The following is a 17,526-nucleotide window of genomic DNA, read 5'->3' on the forward strand; positions in this document are numbered from 1 at the left end:
CAAGTTCCAGGTCAATTGGGGCAAAAGAAACATTTTGAACTATTTTCTCTTACTTACAATGACAAAATGTAGCTAGTGTTTCCCACCTAGTAGGCTCTACAGTTGCTGTTGTCCACAGCACTGAGTCCTCAGCAGGAGTCCTGCATGTTTTAAGTCCTTGCTGTTTCCCTTGCAGTGGTGGTTCTGTGTATAATTTGTATACAGATGAGGATGAAGAAGCTGAGCCTTCTCCTTCTGGGCAACAGATCATTGAAAATTCAATAACTATGAATAAGATGAAGCTGCTGAAGGCTAAGATGGAGAACATGAACCTCAGCAAAAAGGTGAAGCTGTTGAGGGCTGCTGGTAACTGTGGAAAACTATAAAGTATTACTCATTGCACGTTTCTGGTCTCAACTTATTTATTAAGATGTAACAAGTGAACATTGAGGTTTTTAGTCTAGCAACACACCTGAAAGGGTTGTGCACACTGAGCATGATTCATCTTTAAAATGTCATAGTTGTAGCATGAAAGGGGGAACTAAAAGTTAGCTTAACCTTTCAATAATTACTTTTAAAAATATGATTTCAAGATTTACTCATTACAAGCACTGAGACAGGCATACTGTAGCCCAGGCTGGCCTAGAACTTAGTGTGTAGCCCAGATCTGCATGACCTCTCAGCAGTCCTCTCTCAGTCCTCCGAGTGCTTGGATGAGAGGTATGTGCCACCATGCTAGCAGAGATTTACTCCTTTAGCTTTAGTAGATAACTGGTAGTTTTCTAAAGTAATTCCAAAGTGAATAACCAGTTTACATTCTTTCTAGCATTGCTTGAGACTTACAGTTTTCCACATTCTTGACAGTTGTTTTTGTTTCTGGACATGTCTGTCTCTCTCTCCCCTCTCCTTCTCTCCCTGAACCCCAACACAGCTGCACTATACCTTGACTTTTTTCACTCTGTTAGTGCCTCCCCATGTGAAATACACAGACTTTTAAAACACTCCTTGAAGTCTGACCAGATGGATCAGCAAATTAAGGCACTTGCCACATAAGCCTGCAACCTCAGGTTCAAATCCTACTAAGGTAGGAGGGGAGAACTGACTCCTGAAAGTTGTCCTCTGACCTCCCCATGGCAAATCACCTAATAACAACAACAACAACAACAACAACAACAACAACAACAACAATAATAATAATAATAATAAAATTTAGGCTCTGTTTGATGAATTTTTATAGTTAAATATGCTTATTTAAAACTATAACTCAAAATCGTTCCTTTTTTTCTTTTCTTTTTTTGTTTTTCTTTTGTTTGTTTGAAATAGGATTTCAATGTGTTTGCCTGGTTTCTTGGAACTCACTCCATAGGTCAGGCTGATCTCAAACTCACAGAGAACTGCCTGCCTCTGCTGGCATTGAAGGCATGAGCTACTACCCTAGCTCCCCTGCCTTTTTCTGTAAACGATTGCTGGACGGTCTTCTCTAAAATAGCCACGATTTTTACACGTATTTCCACAAGTAGTTTTTGTCTGCTTTCTATAAATAAACACCATAGACAATACAGTCTTTTATAAAATTCTGGTTTATTTTCTTCAAAAATATTTTAAATTTATTGTATAACTACACAGGTGTTCTTTTTGTTTCTTTCTTTTCTATGATAAGCATTCAAGTGTCTGAGTTTTGGCTGCTATTAACAGAGCCACTGGGGCATTTTTTTTTTTTAAAGATTTATTTATTTATTATTATGTATACAGCATGTATGACTGCAGGCCAGAAGAGGGCGCTAGATCTCATTACAGATGGTGTGAGCCAACATGTGGTTGCTAGAAATTGAACTCAGGACCTCTGGAAGAGCAGTCAGTGCTCTTAACCTCTGAGCCATCTCTCCAGCCCTGGGGCATGTTTATACATTCTTTAATGAACACATGCCCTTTGTTCTTTGTATCATTAGCAGGAAACTTAGAAAGTCATAGGAAAGATAACATGTTTTATGCCAAATAGCCAGGTATTTGATGTATACCATAGTATACTACACTTTGTGAGGTGCAGGGAGGAATCAGGAGCTTTAGGTTACCTGCCCAGTAAGTTCTGTGCCAGTTCAGGCTACATAGTGAGACCCTCTTCAAAAACAGACCAACAGAAAAAGTTACAGTGACTGTTTTGCATAGGTTTTCGACCATTTCAGACTTCCATTAATAACACAAGATTCTAGTTTGTGCCAGTCTTTGCCAACAACTTAACATTTGTCAGTGTTTCTTCTTAACCATTCTTGGGATTGTGTACTGGTTTTTATTTAATTTTTCTTATAAGGAATAATGTTAACTTTTAAAAAAATGACCATTTGGTTAAAATTCTGTCCTTTTTACATTGCCAAATATTTTGCTCATTTTAAAATTAGGTTATCTTCCTTTTATTTATTGGTTTGTAGACATTTAAAAAATGTGTATTGTAGTTGAATGTGATGATGAACTCATGCAATACCAGGCCTTCAGAGGTGGAGGCAGGAGCATCAGGAGTTCAACTCAGGCTCAGCTGTATAGCATGCTTGAATATAGTCTGGACTCCATGAGACCTGTCTCAAAGCAACCAATACACATATATTTATATGTATGATATAAAGTTTATATCAGAAGTATGGTTTGCAGTTTCTAATACTCTGTGACTTTCTCTTTCATCCACTTTTGATGAATACTGTTAATTTTAATGTATTATAATTTGTCAGTTTTGCTATTATGATTGGTATTTAATAATTTTTTATGAAATATTTTCCTATCACAGGTCCTGAAGATTTGCTTCCATGGTTTTCTCCAAAACTTTTAGGTGGTTATTTCTTTCTAGTTTAGATCTACACTGTTCTTCTGTTTGTTTTTTATATTAAATTTGGGTAAAGATCATTTGTTATTTACTCAGATGGTGAACAATTGACAAAATATGCTCTAATTTTTGTTCATGTAGCAATAAACTTTGAAATATATGAAACAAAACCTATAAGAAATAGATGAGTGCTTATCTCCAAGGATTTCCACCCTCTGCTAGGACAGAGAATGAAAAGGTTTCCCAGAGGACCTGAGGAACAGTAGCAACTCACTTGACCCAACTGGCATTTGCAGAATGCTTCACCCTACAGCAGAATATGAATTTCTTTTTAAGGGAATATATGTAGAACATCTACTCTAAACAAAAACACTATTTTGTACATAAAATAATTTCTAATAAATTTCAGAAGGATTCAAATCATTAAAAATGCTCTGATTTACAAAAGAATAAAACTGGAAATCAATAATAGATATCTGGAAAAAATCTGATGTTTCAAAATAACACACTTCTGAGTAACTCATAGGTCAAAGAAGAAAGTTGAAACATATTGCATCCTGAATAAAGCAATTCTGATAGTGTAGGCTATCAACTTTTTAAAACTATGAAATAATTTTGTGTTGTTGGCATGACTCACTCTTGGTTATGATATTTTTTTATGTTTTTAAAGTTTTACTAGTGTTTTTCTTAGGATTTGTATTCATTAAGGGGAAGTGGTCTTCAATTTTCCATCATACAGCAAAATTGAGAGAGGAAACTACCACGTAGTTACTATTTTTAACTTATTTCTATTTTAAATAATGGTAAAATATATAAAATTTATTATCAATCTTACTTATTTATTTGTTTATTTATTTATTAACAGAGTCTCACATAGCCTAGGCTAGCCTCAAACACAATATATAGTTGAGGCTGTTCTTGAACTTTTAATTTTCTGGTCTCTACCTCCCACATGCTGGGACTACAGGAATGTGCAACCACATGGGCTTTAATTGTCTTTAAACGTAATCCTGTTAGTGGTGTTAAGTATGTTTATCTCTTTGTTCAATTAGTCTTCAGAATTATATCTTACAAAACTGAAAATTGGTATTCCTTAAAGCCATCTTCCTATACCTCCCTTTAGCCTCTGGCAAGTACCATTCCACTTCTCATTTCTGTGAGTTTCTCTACTGTAGATACCGTATGTAAGTGAAGTATTAGATTATTTGTGGTCAGAATCTCACTTTTTTTAGATTGAGTAATTCCATTGCACATATGTACCACATTTTGTTCATTCATTTACCTATGAGTAGACATTTAGGTTGCTTTCACATCATATACTTTATTCTTAGATAATTTGACACATGTACAAAATTCGTAGTAACCCTCTCCCATCTCCTTACCATCCCTCTCCAATCCCCATCATACCCATGAATCTCTTTTGTTTTTGTTTTGTTTTGTAACACACTGAGTTTAACCAGGACCATCTATCTATGTGACCATGAGTTTGGACGTGTCCAGTAGAACCTGGTAAATTCAGAAGTGGCTACACAATTGGTAACAATTATATTAGATATTTTAAGGAGTATAACCCCATTGTTTTATAAATTATTCCTCAGTTTTGTTTTATCTGAGTTACACCATGACAAGATACTGGTTACTTCTTTGGCATAAATGTCACACAAAAGATGTATTCGTTGTATAATACATCCACAGAAACATTATATCAATTGGTAATATTTTCAATTTACTATTTTAGGATTTCCTGTTAGCTCAAAAGTGGTTGAGTAGATTTAGATAAGTTTTGGTGGCTGAGGCTTTTTGACTTTTCATTGTGTTTAATTTTTAGTTTTTTTGCATGGAAATCAGACAATGTCATTTATAGTTCTGCTGTTTAGAACTTAATTATTAGAGATCTGATATTTCCCATGTGTGCCCGATATATATTCAAAAGATAGTTTATTCTCAACTTCATAGTACAAGTTTTACCATTATTTATCTTTAAGACCTACCTCCTTGATTGCTTACATATGATTATTTGTATCAGTTTGGTTTCTTCTGCAGTGAGAGCCATGGTACATGAAAACCCACTAAAGGTTTCTGTGGGTTTCTTTTCACCTTACAGGAGTATTTGCTATGTGGTCTCACAAGTGTCGTAGCACTTTGGTTGTGCTAATCCTAAAGGTCAGGGGACACTTGCTGTCCTGTCATCATCCCTACACTTGACACCTTTTGCCTCCTGCATGTTAGCTAAGTGACAGTCAGAAAACTTACTTTGCTTTCTCAGTTCTTCATTCTGTTTCTATTTTTTAGATGAACAGCATTTCTACTATTAAAGAATATGTAACAAATCATTTGTCTATCTTAGCCCTGCCATGGTTTCGAGGAGTCTTTTTACTGAACTTGACCCATACTTTTTTGGTTAGTTGCATATCTTAATAAATTCCTCAGGAAAGGAAAGGCTTATAAGTACTGAATTTCCAGAAGTCTAAAACTCAAGGAAAAAACCCCTTAAGTGATAATTTGAAGACTACTTTCAGCAATCATTTCTATAACTGGTGAGCGATGATTTATTCAATAAGAAATGTTTGGGGCTTTTTAACAATGTTGTTCTGCTGCTGCTTTTTATAGTGCAATTGAAGTCCTCTTGCCAGTGCACCCCACTTTTCTTCGTAAATGGCTTCATTTTAAAATTTGATGTGTCCACCTGTATTAGTGTTTTATTGCTGTGAAGAGATGCCATGACCACAGCACCTCTTATAATAGAAAGCATTTAATTGGGGGTTTGCTTAGAGTTTCAGAGGTTACTTTATGGCCATCATGGTGGGGAGTATGGTGGCCTGCAGGCAGACATGGTGTTGGAGAAGTTGAGAGTTCTACATCCGGATCTTCGGGCAGCAGGAAGAGAGACACTGGGCCTGGCTTGGGCTTTTGAAGCCTCAAGCCTGCCCCAATGACACACTTCCTCCAACAAGCAAATGCCTCCTAATCCTTTCAAAATAGTGCCATTCTAGGAGCCTATGGGGTCCATTCTATTCCAACCACCACTCCTCTCCTGTTTAATTTTACCAGGTTCTTGCTATGTACCCGGACTGGCTTTGATTTCGCAGTCTTTGAGCCTCACCTTCCTGAGTGCTGAGATGACAAGTGTGTGGTAGCAGAGTCTGACACCACTTCCCTCGCACTCCCCTAGTCTTGGGTCTCAAACCCAGGGCCTCACACAGGCTAGGCAAGCACTGTAACCCTGAGCTACACCTCCAGCCCTGGCTTTTTGGAGATGAACTATTTTGGGTCAGTTTCACTGCATGCTTATCCTCTTTTAACATAAAGTACTTCATTTTTTTTAATAACTTGTTAATTTTATAATGTTTAGCTTTTTTAAAAATATGAAATATTATTTTTACTGTAGAAGTGGATTTACTCCATGCACAGTTATTCATTTATTGATGGTGACAAGTTGAGTAACTCTTTTTCCTCTTTTTTCCTACTTTTTAAAAATTTTTATTTTTATTACTATTTTTTAATTTTAAAATTTAATTTAATTTTACATATCAGCCATGGATTCCCCTGTCCTCCCTCCTCCAGCACCCCCCTTCCCAATTCACCCCTCATTTCCATCTCCTCCAGGGCAAGGACTCCCCTGGGGATTCAGCTCAGGCTGGTAGATTCAGTCGAGGCAGGTCCAGTCCCCTCCTCCCTTCACCCAGGCTGAGCAAAGTGTCCCAGCATAGGCCCCAGGCTCCAAACAGCCAGCTTATGTACTAAGGACAGGTCAGGGTCCCACTGCCTGGATGCCTCCCAAACAGTTCAAGCTAATCAACTGTCTCACTTATCCAGAGGGCCTGATCCAGATGGGGGCTCCTCAGCTATTGGTTCATAGTTCATGTGTTTCCACTGGTTTGGCTATTTGTTCCTGTGCTTTTTCCAATCTTGGTCTCAACAGTTCTCGCTCATACAATCCCTCCTCTTTCTCACCGATTGGACTCCTGGAGCTCTACCTGGGGCCTGGCCGTGGATCTCTGCATCCGCTTCCATCAGTCATTGGATGAGAGTTCTACCACGATAGTTAGGGTGTTTGGCCATCTGATCACCAGAGTAGGTCAGTAGGTCCCTCTCTTTCCCCCGACCCTTGCCCTCCATTACCCCCCTCTTCATGTTTAGGTTGCTCACGTAGATCTCATCCATTTCTCTGTTGCTGGGCAATCCCTGTGTCTTTCTTAGGGTCCTCTTTACTAGGTAGCCTCCCTGGAGTTGTGAATAGCAGTCTAGACATCCTTTGTTTTACATCTAGTATCCACCTATGAGTGAGTACATACCATGTTTGTCTTTCTGAGTCTGGGTTACCTCACTCAGACACAAACAGGCTGAGAAGGAAATCAGAGATACATCACCCTTTATAATAGCCACAAATGATATAAAATACTTTGGGGTAACTCTAACTAAGCAAGTGAAGGACCTGTATGACAAGAACTTTAAGTCCCTAAAAAAAGAAATTGAAGAAGATGTCAGAAAATGGAAAGGTCTCTTATGCTCACGGATAGGCAGGATTAACATAGTAAAAATGGCGATCTTACCAAAAGCAATCTACAGATTCAACACAATTCCCATCAAATTACAACACAATTCTTCACAGACCTGGAAAGAACAATACTCAACTTCATATGGAAAAACAAAAAACCCAGGGTGTTTAGCTTTTTATTTCATTTTATTTGTAGGGAACTTCCTTTATATGTATAGTGGGACTTAATTTTATAGTAACTATTTTATATTTTAAAATTCTTTGTCTTTTATTTTTATTCTTTTGGATGTTTTTTATACCTTTTCTTAGTACTCCTGATTAAATGTCTCGTTGAATCTGGTTTTCACCAGGTGGTGGTGGCACACGCCTTTAATCCCAGCACTCGGGAGGCAGAGCCAGGTGGAGTTCGAGGCCAGCCTGGTCTACAGAGCGAGATCCAGGACAGGCACCAAAACTACTCAGAGAAATCCTGTCTTGAAAAAAACAAACCAACCTAACAAAGTATCTGGTTTTCTTTGGGCATCTTATGGTTTAATTTTCATTTTGGAATGATTTCATATTTTACTGATTATTTTAAGTTTGGCCAGCTTAAATAGTGTCTTCTAATTCTTTCGTTCATTGTATCTTGGTTGTGGGTTTATGATTTGATGTATTCTTTGAATATTATCTGCAAAAGCTGAACATGCTTCTGTAATCCTCACACTGCAGAAGCTGAAGCATGAGTTCTAGGCCAGGCCTGACTTACCCTTTCTCCAAAACTAGCCAGGTTCAGAGGATTGCTCATTGGCTAAAGTACCTGCCATGCAAGTATGAGGACCTGGGTTCAACTCTCCAGAGCCCACATAAACAGCCAGACATGACAGCTTGTATCTGTAACACCAGCAGAGACAGGCAGCTCACTGGCCAACCAATGTAATATAATTAGTGAGCTCCAGATTCAGAAAGAGACCCTGTCACAGAGAATAAGGAAGAGCAGCATTTAATAAAGACACCTATATCACCTCTGACTTCTACATGCATGCATACACATTGATCTGCACACATATACCTACATGCACATACATTAATAAACAGAAAATACAAATACTAATCTAAAGACATTTAATTTAGACTGGAGTATTGTGGAGTTTTCTCAGGCTGTGTTATGTTAGGGGAGAATTTGTATGTGCTAAAATGTTCTGATTCTCACTTCCTGTTTTATTCTAATATAGATTTGTTGCCCCTTTCCTGTTCTTTTTCTTATAACTTTAGTTAGGTAAGTATTAAGAGTTATGGTTAATACATAAAGCAAGGATATTTTAAGTAGGGAGGTAATTTATTTCAAGAGCACTCTTTTTGTGTTGTTTTTAATCACTGACACTCCCATTTCAGGGAAGAATAGGTGGATTTTCTGATTCTGTTATTTATATCTTCTTCTCTATACCCCTCTCTGCACAGTAGAGCCTCCTTAAAACTTAATCGTTAGCATAGATCCCAATCAACTTCAGGTTGTTTCCTTTTGGCTTCTATTAGCCCGTTTTCATATCCTGGATATGAATTTTTTTTTTTTGGTATTTATGCAGGTGGGATTTTCTCTTTTGCGAGTGTATTTTACTTTTGTTTTATCAGCCCTAGGAGGCTCTACCTCTCTGTTCTTCTGAAGCTCGAATTCTTGCTTGTCACCACATGCATAAGCTTTGCAAGTGAGCCTCCTCCATTTGATTATGTTCAACATTATAGCTAATTTGAAGTTCATATTCTCTGGCTGTTTGCTGATGATTTGGGTCATGGGTAGTTTTATTTGCTCGTATTGTTGATCTCTTTGGATGTTTTTGTGTTTATTTACTTGGGAGGATACGTGTTACTGCTTAGGTTTCAGCAACTATTGGTAATTTCTAAGGCCTAGAAAACTACTTCCAGTTTTGAAAACTTATTTTTTGGTAGATATATAGCTGCAGGTTGGGAAGACAATGACTTTAGGGTGAAAGTGGCAATAAGAGCCAGCTCCCCTTTGCAAGGGACTTCCATCTGCCCAGCCTTTCTAGTTCTCCTCTCTCCACTGGTACCTACTGAATTTTCAGTATGTATGTCTTCTAGGCCAGGCTGCTGGAATGTTCTCAGACTTCCAGTTTATCCTCTCTCCGCTCGCTCACCATCACTCTGCTGAAGAGCTGGGGCTCCTCTCTTGAGCTCAGAACTTCACTCTTTCTGTGATATGTAAACTCTCTGTGTTGGGGGTGGCAGGCAGGTCTTGTCCTCAGTTTACTGACATGATAGGTTCATGTATATAGTATGCACTTGCATTATGGCTAAGACACTTATACAGAAAAAGGAAGCAACAGTGAAATTAACCAAGGGAGAAGCTTATGGACCCAAGCCCAGGTGAAGCAGGCGCAGGCATCATAAAGCCTTTCCCAAAGACATCTTAAGATGCTTGGTTTCTCTATCAGGGAGTTGTGACAACACATGTGAGATCTTGAGGGACTCCATTAGCACAAGGGACTTTTTTTTTTTTCTTTTCTTTTTTTCTGTTTTGAGGCTTGTTCCTGTGTGTGCTCTCTGCCTGCTAAGTACCCATACCTTTCAGACTCGGAAGAAAAGCAGGTATTCATTATAAACATTTCGGTTGCACAAGCAGTTCTGGCACAACTACTGGGATGGGTTAGGGTGGGACCCTTTCCTGAAATGTAGGTCCACAGAAGCCAGCAAAGGGACAGCCTTTTCAAGGTCAGCCGTTTAGTTCTGTTAGCTTTTTTTCTGAGTACCTGATCATACACAGTCATCATACTGGGAAAAATGTCATACCTCATATAGCCAACATTTTCTGCTTAATAGAAGCCCGAGAAAGAATTAATTATCAGGAAATAAATTATTTTAACATCTTCAGAAAAATTATGGTCAATAAAATAATATAACAAATCCTCAATCATAATCTTAAGATTTTTAACATTTTAAAGCATTTCAGTGTTGTTTTGTATTGAGAAGACTCATCTTGTGGCCTAGGCTGGCATGGAGTGGACTCTGTAAATCAGGCAGGCCTCAAACTTGACAAACACCCAGCTTCAGCCTCCCAAGTGCTAACAAGATGGGTGGGGACACCACACCCAGCTTTCTTGAGCACTGTAAATTGAGGTAACAAAAATGTCAATATGGTAAGTAACATTTCTCCACTGATTCTTGTTGAAGGACAGCGATAACTATGTTGAGGAATTACATGTGCACTCTTTTCTTGTAGCCTAAGAAAGTTGTCAAGCTGAAGCCTCGTCCACCTGTAGCTCCTCGACCTCCCAGCAGTTCCACAGCAGCAGCCCGGCACAGACTGTTAAGAGTCCTGCCTCACATCGGGCAATCTTGTTTACCTTCTCCTGGGAATGCCTATCTCCCTGAAACATCCAGGAATGCAGGCTCAAGTCCTGCAGCAGCTCAGGCCCCTGCTGATAGACCAGTATCATCTCTCAGAAAGGAACTGCTGAAGGAGGATGACTGGGAGATTAACACACTGTCTCATCCCACGGGTAGCATCAGACTGCTACCTCAGATGACCCACATAGAACTGGAAAATGACAAAGAGCTTGCAGATTCGGTACTTCATCTTGGATCATCCCTGCCTAGGCGAACAAAGCACATTTCAGGGAACTTGCCATCTAATAATGAGGATGATGTCGTCTTATTTCCGCCGTCAGAAGAGTGTGTATCTGAAGAGTTGCTCCTGACGGAAGTAGGTCCTTTTGCCCCATTTGCAGAAGGAAATGATGTCGAGCACTCCAGCAGTGGTATAGAAGGCATAGGGAAGGTGACTCCAGAGTTTCCACTCGCTAAAGGTGATAGAGGGAGAGCCGCAGAGCAGCCTCTGAACCATGTGGCAAGAGCGTTGAGCAGTGACCCAGTTGACAATGCAGTTCTTAACCACCGAGAGTCGAGCTCTCACAAGAACAGACTCCTGTCGCCGCTTCTCTGTGCTGCTGCACCAGGGTCACTACATAATTCTCTGGTGAAGACACAGAGACAGTCAAAATGTTTTGAGTCTGGAAACCCCTCAGCGCCTACTTCACAAAATGCCCTACGGGAACTGGACCTTCGAACCATCGCCGACTCTTCTTTCTCTAGGACTGCTCGCTTCCGTGCTGTTAAAGTCGATTCGCCTGGGAAAAGATCTGACGTTATTTCCAAAGTCGAAGCTCGAGATATCACAGAAATGGCTAACAAAGCTTCCAAAGAGCCTGTTGGTTGTGTAAATAATGGCTTGTTGGCTTCACTGGCACGGAGTGCAAGCAGAGACAGTTTGCAGAGCACGCGTGGAGCAGGCAGGCTTCGGCCCTCTGGAATTGGGCTGTCTACAAACTTCCAGCACTTCCAGGATGAAAACACTAGGAAAAGTTCTCCCCAGTTAGAACCTACAGATTTTTTTCTAGTAAGTATTTTCTTTTCAGTTGATTCTTCTAGTTAAGTCTTGTAGTGAATGACGATTTCAAATTTGGGCTTTTATTTACATAAATAAAGATGCCTACAATTAAATTATTTTCCCATACATTTCACTAAAATACTTATCTAATTTGTAGGAAATATATTTGATGATTGTTTTTTTATTTTTTTATTTATTTTTTTTTTTTGAGACAGGTTTCTCATGTAGCCAAGGTTGGCCTGGTACTTGGGATGACCTTAAATTCTGATCCGGGCTTCTAAGTGCTGGAATTACAGGCATTACTGCCAGGTTCATTGTTATTCTGTAGTTTTTTCAGTGATACGTAGTTCCATTAAGGCTTTTTCTAGTGTCAAGACTCTTATCTAAGCCATCAAATTTTACTTGTTTAAGGACAAATAATCACAAGAAGCAAGATTAGATTGCAAGTTAATTTAAACATAAATAGAATAAGTAATTTACAGTGGATGCCCACCAGCATTTTAGTAGTAGAATACAAGTAGTTGATGTTTGGAGATCTATTCTGCATTGACTCACCTCTGTAGGTGTTTTGTGTTTTAATTGTAGTCTGCTCGTGGTGTTGGAATGAGTGGAAATAATGCAGCAGCAGGGAAAAGAGTAGGTAAGCTACAGCTAATTTTGAAAACAACGTAAGAATCACAACCTTAACATACTGTTGACGTTTCAAGGAGAGATGGAAAGAACATTCTCTGTGGTAGGTACAGGGTAAACTCTCCTGAACATTTCATTGCAGAAAATAATTTGTGACCTGACTACAAGGATAGCACATGTGGAAAGAAAACAATCTCAAAGTTGGTATTTCATGTCTGTGGAGCACTGTGGTCTCTATGGAAAGACACGTTTATAGAAGAGTTAACACCTTTACTGATGACTGGCCATTTAAAAAATATAGTGGGTTCTGGGTGGGCCCTGAGGTGTGTTTAATATTTTCATCCAATATCAAGGGAGTGGTAAGAGTCTTTTTTCAGTGAAATGATTATTTCTGAACGAAGAAAAGGGTAATCTCTAGGTCCAGCCTTTTCTGTACACAATAGCAGAAGTAGCTCGAACTTACACGTTCTTCCAGTGGTAGCTCACTGAGGATGCCTTGGCTGATCATTATCTTCCAGGAGGTGGGAAGCTTTAATATCTCCTTTTTATCTAAGCCAGTAGTAAATTCACCCAAGGTGTGCTCTGTGTAGCTCTGGAGTTTTAAAAATAATTTTCTGTCTTGTGTACTTTTATGTGTGTGTGTGTGTGTGTGTGTGTGTGTGTGTGTGTGTGTGTGTGTGTGTTTTTAAGAGACACATCAGATTTGTTTGTAAGGTCTACAGATATAAAGTTCTGATACATTCATTTACAATTTTTTTTTTTTTTTTTTTGGTTTTTTGAGACAGGGTTTCTTTGTGTAGCTTTGCGCCTTTCCTGGATCTCACTCTGTAGCCCAGGCTGGACTCGAAATCATAGAGAATCCCCCTGGCTCTGCCTCCTGAGTACTGGGATTAAAGGCATGCGCCACCACCGCCCGACTTTATTTACATTTTAAAAGGGTTTTCATTGTGATAAACTGTACATAAAATTCTTCTTAAACCTGCATTTTTGTTGTTGTTTGAGACAGGGTCTTGTGCGGCCTAAGTTGGCTTCAAAGTTATTACATAGCTGAAGATGGCCTTGAACTTCCATTCTTCTGTTTCTATCTCCAGGTGCCACTATGCTGTGGTTGAATGTTTCTCAAGTCCTGCCCGACCTCCCCCTCCACAGTCCCACAACCCACTTATAAAATAATCCCTCAGAAGCTTATATTAATTATAACTGCTTGGCCATTAGCTCAGGCTTATTACTAACTAGCTCTCACACTCAAATTAACCCATAATTCTTATCTATATTTAGCCACGTGACTTGGTATCTTTTCTCAGTTCTGCCTTGTCATCTTACTTCCTCTGTGTCTGGCTGGGGACTCCTGACTCAACCTTCCTCTTCCCAGAATTCTCCTCGTCTGCTTGCTCCACTTATACTTCCTGCCTGGCTACTGGCCAATCAACATTTTATTAAACCAGTATACAAGGGCATTTTCCTACAGCACTATGCCCTGTTCAATAATTTTTTTTTTAATTTGAGACAAGGTCCTACTCTGTGTCTTAGGCTGGCTTCAAACCCAAGATCCTCCTGCCTCAACCTCTCAGATGCTGGATTCCATACATATACTACCACTCCTGGCCTTTAATCATTTTTAAATGCATAGTTCCATAGTATTAAGTACATTCACATGTTGGGCACCTGTGACACATCCAATACCGGTTCTCTGCAACTCTTCAGAGTTTTTTTGACAGACCAAATTTTTTCACTTGCTGGATAGTTAACCTGTGGCAAACTAGGTGGCATGTACCTAGAGTTGTAACTACTGGGAAGGCTGAGGCTGTGGAACTGAGGCAGGAGTATCACACGAGCCTGTGGACTTTAAAGAGTAGTTTGGGCATTATAGCAAGATCTTGTCCTAAAGGTATCCAAACAATCAGAACCACAGTGCCACAAAAACTCATCATCTTATATTTTCTACCCATTACAGTCTCTGGCAATTGTTATTTTATTTGTTATCTCCATGGTTTATGACTTAAATACCTCATAGGTAATATTTGTCTTCTTGGGATGGCATCTTTTACTGATAATACCTTCACGTTCATTTTTGTTATTACATGGGTCAGAATTCCTTTTTAAGGCTCATGAAATTGTTCACATAGGCCATATATTGCTTATCCATTCTTAGGTCACATGGGTTGCTTCCACATTTTAGGTAATGTAATAATGCTATGAATGTAACAAACATGCCTTCAATTTTTTTTTTTTTTTTGAGCTGCAGATCAAACCCAGGGTCTTGTGCTTGCTAGGCAAGTGCTCTACCACTGAGCTAAATCCCCACCCCCACTTTAGAACTTTTTATCAAGAAGAAATGTTGGAGCTGGGCAGTGGTGGCACACACCTTTAATCCCAGCACTCGGGAGGCAGAGGCAGGTAGATCTCTGTGAATTCAAGGCCAGCTTGGGCTACAGAGTAAGTTCCAGGACAGGCACCAAAGCTACACAGAGAAACCCTGTCTTGAGAAAAAAAAAAGAAAGAAAGAAAGAAAGAAATGTTGTATTTTTTTCAAAGGCCTTTTATGCATCTAATAAGAGGATCGCGTGAGTTTTGTCTTTCTGTCTGTCTATGTGGTAGATTGGTTTATGTATGTTGAACTATTATTATATCTCTAAGCTGAAGTCAGTTTGTGTTGGATAATCTTTGTTATGTGTTCTTGAATATGGTTTGCAAGAATTTTATTGGGAATTTTTGCTTTTATGTTGGTAAAATGTATTGGTCTATAATTTTCTATTTTGTTGGGTCTTTGTGTGGTTTTGGTATCAGAGAAACAGTGGCTTCATAGAAAAGCTTACAGAATACTTTTGTAATATGTTCCTTCAGTTTCTAGTTTATAGAATTAGAAAGAAAAGTAGTGGTGTTAATTCTCCTTGTAAGCTCTTAAAGAATTCTGTGTGGAATCTATCTGGGCCTGAGCCTTTCCAAGACTTTTAATTACTGATTCTTTTTCACTTGGGGTTTGGGTCTATTTAAATTGATTATTTGATTTTGATTTAACTTTAGTAGGTCACATATATTGAGAAATTAATCCCTTAAGGTTTTTAATTGCTGGAATATAGATTTTTAAACTATATCTTTTGGATTCTCTGGAATTCCTTGGCATCTGTTGTAATGTCTTTCTTTTCATCTCTAATTTTATCAACTTGAATTTTCTTTCAGTTAATTTCAAAAAGTTTTTCAATCTTGTTGATTTTTAAAAAATAACCAATGGTAGCATACCAATTAGATTGTGTGTTACATCTGGCATGCAACTTTTAGGGCACAAACTCATGAAAAAGCCACTTGCTTGTTGCTTTGCAGCCACCCTCACAGGCCAGAGCTGTCTGCAGCCAGAGTCACTACCCCACCAGCTAAGTTTTCCTTTCCTTTGGGATTTTTCTGTTGCAACCTATTTGCAACAAACTTCATAGGCATTTGGGCCCCCATGCACTTTCCCCCATGTATATAGCTGGCTCTTTAGCTTCTTTTCTCCTGGTGAGTTGTGGGATTTTCCTAGCCGCCCTCCTCAGGCTGCTACCACCCTAGGTAGCTGCCTTGAAACCCACTTGGTCTTCCACTGTTCTACAAAGAAGCAGTCAGCCTCACATCTTCATCATCATCATTGGCAGCTTTGGTGAGACAATTGGGAATTCTTAAAAGAAGGAATTAGTTAAAAGAGTCCCTTCTCCTCCCCTCCCCCCACATTAATAAATGGAAAACACTATTACAATGGAGATCTCTGTGTGATAATGCACTAGACACTTTGAAAATGAAGCAATTAAATGAGGAGATAATTTAGATGGGATTTACATAATGTCAATTATAAATATTATCTGTTTGATCATTTTGTTTTATCATTAAAAAAGTTGGTTAATATGAGTGCCAAGATAAAAGTTCTAGAAAAACTTATTAAAACAGATTATAGAAATATTCAGACACAGACAGAGGAATTTAAAGGAGAACCAATGTCAGCATTGCATTATAAGGTTAGAGAGGAACAGCCTAAGGTTTTCAAACAACTAACCTTAATTTATCCAGTAACCTACAGGAACTGCCAAATGATAGATATCCCCAAGTCTGTGTAAGAGCTGAATGGACTCCTGTGCAAATATTAGATTTGAGGAGATTCAAAAGAGTGATAGTCTCATATGGCATGCACTCACCTTTTGTGAAGCAGATGTTAAACTGTGGTTAACTTGTAATAGAACTATCCCTCAAGACTGGAGAGATTTGATTACAGCTATCTTGGAGCCAGATTCTCAATTACAGTGGAGGCATTGGTGCAAAGATGAGACTAAGACCATTGAACAATGAAGTAGGGTTAGAGGTATGGAAAGCTCCCAAGACCAACTTTTTGGAGAGGGACATTATGCTAATGTAGAAAGGCAATCTCTGTATGATGACTATACCCTGGCTTTATGTTGTGCAGCAGCCTTGAATGTTTGGGACAGAATTGAAGAAGTAGAAAAGAAAATTGAGTCATTTACCAAAGTTATACAGGGCCCAACAGAAACCGCTGATTTTTTTTTTTTTAACAGAGATTGACTTCTGCAGTAAATAGAATGATAACAAATTCAGAAGCTAGATACATAATAATTGAATCTCTGGCTTTTAAAAATGCTAATGCACAATGCAAAAGGATAATTAATCTGTTAAAGGCAAGATCAGCATCCTTAGAAGGATGGATCTAAGCTAAATCTATATTGAATCTCATAACCATGATGATGCTTGGATAGGAGAGGTGATTTCCAGAAGTTTGAAGAAAAATTGAAATGTCAATTTCTCAATTGTGGTAAATGAGATCACCTAAAAAGGGATTATAATCAGCATTTGTAGAAATAATGTTTTTTTCTAAGAATAATCTCAACAGAAAACCCCTCTTTTCTGGATTATGCAGAAGGTGTGGCAAGGGCTGGCATTGGAACAATGAATGTAGATCAACAAGGGACAGACAAGGTAACCCTTTGGCATCCTGAAATGCTCTATATCAAATTCAGTTCAGGCATTTCCTGTCATTGTGGAGGAAACTCCTTCCCAGATCAATTAAAGAATAGCAACCTTTGAAGTCTCCAAAAAGATGATGGGGTCCCACAAGTGATGATTCCACTTGCACTATGATAATGCCACTATGCTGACAAACACTACCCAAAGATCAGCTTTGGACTACAAACTGCTCAGGACAATTTCCAGGAGGCTAGCTGAGATGATCCAACCTCACAGACCAGT

At 38.7% G+C, this 17,526-nt stretch overlaps 1 protein-coding gene across 5 annotated transcripts in view; it reads left to right on the forward strand.

Annotated features, from left to right (window-relative positions):
* Positions 1-17,526, forward strand: part of Zfand4 (zinc finger AN1-type containing 4) — a 91,459-nt gene that overhangs the window by 45,568 nt on the left and 28,365 nt on the right. For 3 of the 5 annotated variants that reach the window (XM_036182493.1, XM_036182496.1, XM_036182497.1), the window contains 3 exons: positions 176-323; positions 10,504-11,679; positions 12,256-12,310. In XM_036182493.1, coding sequence (XP_036038386.1) covers positions 176-323; positions 10,504-11,679; positions 12,256-12,310 — 1,379 coding nt within the window. The remainder of the gene's footprint in view (positions 1-175; positions 324-10,503; positions 11,680-12,255; positions 12,311-17,526) is intronic. The other 2 variants (XM_036182494.1, XM_036182495.1) reach the window with 1 other exon arrangement.

Source organism: Onychomys torridus, chromosome 3, assembly GCF_903995425.1.
Source record: "Onychomys torridus chromosome 3, mOncTor1.1, whole genome shotgun sequence".
Classification (NCBI taxonomy): domain Eukaryota; kingdom Metazoa; phylum Chordata; class Mammalia; order Rodentia; family Cricetidae; genus Onychomys; species Onychomys torridus.